At 33.9% G+C, this 4,256-nt stretch overlaps 4 protein-coding genes across 4 annotated transcripts; all 4 read right to left on the reverse strand.

Annotated features, from left to right (window-relative positions):
* On the reverse strand, positions 1–372 carry NEPG_02569 (uncharacterized protein; the record flags this gene model as incomplete). Its single annotated transcript, XM_013204942.1, has 1 exon — positions 1–372. A coding segment is annotated over exon 1 (330 nt), but the record flags the coding sequence as incomplete, so codon positions are not given.
* Positions 373–1,367: 995 nt separating this feature from the next.
* On the reverse strand, positions 1,368–2,890 carry NEPG_02570 (uncharacterized protein; the record flags this gene model as incomplete). The annotated part of the gene is made up of 1 exon (XM_013204943.1): positions 1,368–2,890. The coding sequence occupies one exon, from the start codon at positions 2,888–2,890 to the stop codon at positions 1,613–1,615; it is 1,278 nt and encodes a 425-aa protein (XP_013060397.1). The 3' UTR covers positions 1,368–1,612.
* Positions 2,891–3,070: 180 nt separating this feature from the next.
* On the reverse strand, positions 3,071–3,343 carry NEPG_02571 (uncharacterized protein; the record flags this gene model as incomplete). The annotated part of the gene is made up of 1 exon (XM_013204944.1): positions 3,071–3,343. A coding segment is annotated over one exon (273 nt), but the record flags the coding sequence as incomplete, so codon positions are not given.
* Positions 3,344–3,420: 77 nt separating this feature from the next.
* Positions 3,421–3,736, reverse strand: NEPG_02572 (uncharacterized protein; the record flags this gene model as incomplete). Its single annotated transcript, XM_013204945.1, has 1 exon — positions 3,421–3,736. The coding sequence occupies exon 1, from the start codon at positions 3,652–3,654 to the stop codon at positions 3,421–3,423; it is 234 nt and encodes a 77-aa protein (XP_013060399.1). The 5' UTR covers positions 3,655–3,736.
* Between the last annotated feature and the right edge of the window lie 520 nt (positions 3,737–4,256).

Consider the following 4,256-nt stretch of genomic DNA (forward strand, 5'->3'; position numbering starts at 1 on the left):
AAATGCTGGTGATTTGCATATATTTGTATACGCTTTGTCATTGACTGGCTTTCTTTCGTATTCATAAAATAATCTGCCTTGTTTATATGTTTTTTTCAAATTATACATCGTGTTTATTTCGTATGCATATAATCGTTTGTTATGTATATATTCGCACTTGCGCATAATGTCTGCTCTGGATGGACTAAGTGATCCATCTGGATTTATTACCAAGTTGCCTTCTTTACTAATAATTTTGGTTTCTTCTATTATCTTTATATCACTCAACTCAACTCTTGCACATATCGTGTACATCATCACTAGTAGCTTTATAATCATACTATTGTTCATCCTAGAAATAAATTTAAAGATATATATATTTTGTTTTTAATAACTCCGTGCTATCTTTACTATTGATTGGTTAATGTATAATAAACACTTATGGGCGTGCCTGATTGCATATATAACACGAACTATTCTTTGATTGGTTACTTATTGCAATTCATACTATCTCCTATTTAAATGCTCATCTAATTTATTCCAGTTATACTACAATAAGATTGGCTCTTTGAATTAAATATACTGCCACACTCTTTAATACACACTTCGAGTTATATCTCCTTATTTGTTCTCTTCCTGTTTAGTCTCCTCCTTTCTCTTCCCTTCCCTCTCCTTTCTCTACCCATTCCCCCTTTCTCCTTTCTCTTCTCTTCTCTCTTCTCTCTTTTCCTTTTCTTTTCTCTTTTTTTTATTATTCTGTTTATATAGAAGGTATAACAATTCAATATGTAACACGTACACTAATAAAAATATTATTATACAATTTATTTTAAGTTTATTTATTTGCTCTTATATAAATATATATCCAATCCCCAGCAGTCAAAGACATTAGCTTGTTACAGCCACCCTAGAATATTGGGAACGGCCTAGGAAGTATAGGGAAGGGGGTTAGTGGTATTTAACAGCCACCCATTTGACTTCGTCCAAACATTAGATTAATAAGCTGTTTTAAACTAAAAAATCGGTTCTTCTTGATATACTCGATATAACCCGAATAATCGCTTACCAAAACATTCCGGTCTTTTTGCATAGCCACCCAAGTATGCGGTTACGCACTGCTGTGTATGGAAGTGGTCAACAGTACACGCTTAAACTGCTGGTAATTCGGGGTATGAATCTTAATTATTCATTTACTATGCACCTGCACTGCCTTTATTTCTTGTCCATATTTTTAATCCTGCTATGTTTTGTTGTATTTTGTTACTGTCTTTTTTCCTATTGCTATATTTACATTTATTTATATTATACTAGTGTATAGCACACTTTATAATTTGTTTTTAAATGCTGTAAGAATAAATATTTAATATTGCCAATAAATAACCCAAAATAGAATTTTATTAAACTAGTGTTAATATAGATTCCTGCTGGCTGCATATAATATAATTCCCTGTTTATTATATTATTGCTCTTCTACGGCTACTTTGGCTTTAAGTATTTTGAATAAAAAGCAGTTTATTCACATAAAATATGAGTAAACCCTGCCAATAGTTTCTCTGGCACCACGCTCACTTCTTACAATACACAATAAGCTGCTTCTCTAGGTGCATAGAGGAGTTATAGAAAATTAATGCTTTTAGCTCCTGGATTTTTCGTTTTTAAATATTTGTATAATCTTATTATACTTTTGAGTATTTTCTCCATTAGAACAGATTTGCTTTCTTCTACTCTCTAAACATTCTAATACCTTATCAGCCTCTTCTGAATCTGACTTATATCTTTTTTCTTTCGTTAATGTAATATATTTGCTGTCTTCTATAACATTAAATAAATACACTAACAATTGATCCAGGTTTCTTGTTTCGTGCTTAATAGCAGCCATATTAAAACACACAGCCCAAATCCATGATATATAAATACCTGTTACCTGTTTCTCATCCATTTCTTTGCATAGCTCTTTTACACTACCCATTATCTGCTTAAACACTATAATTCTCGGATTTTCTGTTTCTTTAAATCCTCTGAGTATTATACTAGCAAATAAATAATTATTTTTTATAATACTGGCATATGCATTTTTAGCACCACTTATTATTTTCATTAACCTGTTAATACAAGTTATAAGATCAAATCGCATGCCAGAAAAATATAAAGATAATGAATCGTAAAATGACTCATAGAATGATGTATATGCACAGCATTTGTCTGTAAAAACATCGACCCAGATGCCCGCCTCAATGTTTCTATAATAATTTCGGGCATCTTTGTTACAAATAAAGCCATAAAGTATCTTTTTTTCTATAATCAGATCGTCCAGTGGAACACTTCCTATAACATTGTTGGTCATTCGGCTAAGTGAGTTTTCATTTTGAGGATTTGCAATGTAAAAAAATAAAAAGGTTATAACAATACATTCCTTGCACTCAGTTGACTCAATATTTCCATAAAGGAATAGCCTAAACGCATCACTGCTACCTGCACTGATAATATCTAAAATTGTCTTTTTAAGTTTCTTTAATTGATATGATTGAATACTCCTCATTGCATCCCTTTTTATGTCCATATAGTTTCTAATTACACATTCTGTATACCCTTTTGGGATTTTATATATACTCTTTATTTCAGTGAGTTTCGGTTTAATAGCTTCTTTATACTGCTTGGATAGTGAATTTCGGGTTATATCTAATTTAGTGTGCTCATCCTTTATATCCAATGATATTCCAGCTTCTATCTCTCCAAATCTGTAAACTATGCTAAAGTTGCCAAATAAGCCTGGCCTTTTTTCTTCTCTATTGCCTACTTTAAAGCTTTCACACTTTACTTCAAGGCTATTATTGTTTGACAGCGCAGTAAATATTTCAGTTAGACTTTTCTGCACATTAAGCAACGTCCCAGGTTCTTTATTACTGCACATGATTTCTATTTTCTCAATCTCATCAAGCACTTTTTCTTTGTTTCCAGTTATATCTGACACAACATAGAGAATATTCAACAAACTGCTGTCCAGTTCATTAGTTTTTTCCTCATTATTTCCTTTCTTTTCGTAAACAATCTTTTTATTCTTCAAATCTGCTACTACTTTGCACCAATCCTGCTACATTTCATAGCTAGTAGTTTCTCTTGGTTTGGAGTAATCTCGGAAGAATTGTTTCAGTGGCATAGTTTCTTTTTGGTCTGGTAAATGATCTGCGCTGTACTTCTTTTCCACGGGATCATACACTAAACAGCATACCAGTCCTAGTATACCTGCTTCCACGCAGTTCGTGTACTTTCGGGTTTCAACATCTATTTCTTCCCCAGTTGCTCTATCATATGCCTTCACACGAGTATACGCAGGTAGTTCTGTTTTGTTAATAAAGGGGCACACTCGATACTTATCTATTATCTCATTGAGATCACAAATATTCTTTGTATGATTGATTATACTTAACTGTGAACTTTCTTCTATAAACAGCCCCCAAGCAGTTCATTGCTCCTTGCTTTATTCTCTTTTGTAGACTTTTCATTTTTTATCTGGTCGTTCAAGAGAGTATATACAGCATTTACAAATTTAATGTAATTTTCTTTAGTGCCAATAAACTCGTATATATACGACTGGACAAGGAACTGTGGTGTGTTCAAAAATTCGCCTGTCATGAACTGCTCATAGTTAGTTGGCGCGGTGAACAGTCCCTTCATTGTCTATATACTTTTTTAGAAACTCAATAAGACTCAGTAAAACTTCGCGGATGTGGGCGTGAGGCTCCCACATGGGACATGGTTCCTCTCCTACGATAGAAAACAACAGGGTCTTTCAATTAATTGGTTATTGCTCTCCTCTTAACAGACTAATCAAATACTGTTCTCCGTTATATTGATTGATCAAATCAACTTGGCCTAATTAATTGGTTGTTTATATAGTTATCATTCTCACTCGCCAGGCGGGGAACCAGGGTTCGATTCTCTGTGAGAGTGCCGTTCAGTAAGACGTTAAACTACCAGCTTCTTGAGGAAAGCCGTTCAAGCACGCATGAAGATTATGCTCTGGGACTATCCCGAGACTAGAGCCCAGTGCGTAGACCATATCATGAGTATTGCTCGCGCGCTGGCACAATATCTTAGCATCATCATCCTATTTAGGAGTGGCCTTATAAGAGCCTACTTTATAAGCTACGTTTCTTTACTCCCAGCAGTAAATAATATTAAATTGTTATGGCCGTTCTAGACCATGAGAAGCCGCTTAAGAAGTATAGAGAGCGAGTGTGTAGTGCTTAATAATCATCTGCTCGAGTAGTCTCAAA

The sequence above is a fragment of the Nematocida parisii genome, assembly GCF_000250985.1.
Source record: "Nematocida parisii ERTm1 unplaced genomic scaffold supercont1.9, whole genome shotgun sequence".
Classification (NCBI taxonomy): domain Eukaryota; kingdom Fungi; phylum Microsporidia; genus Nematocida; species Nematocida parisii.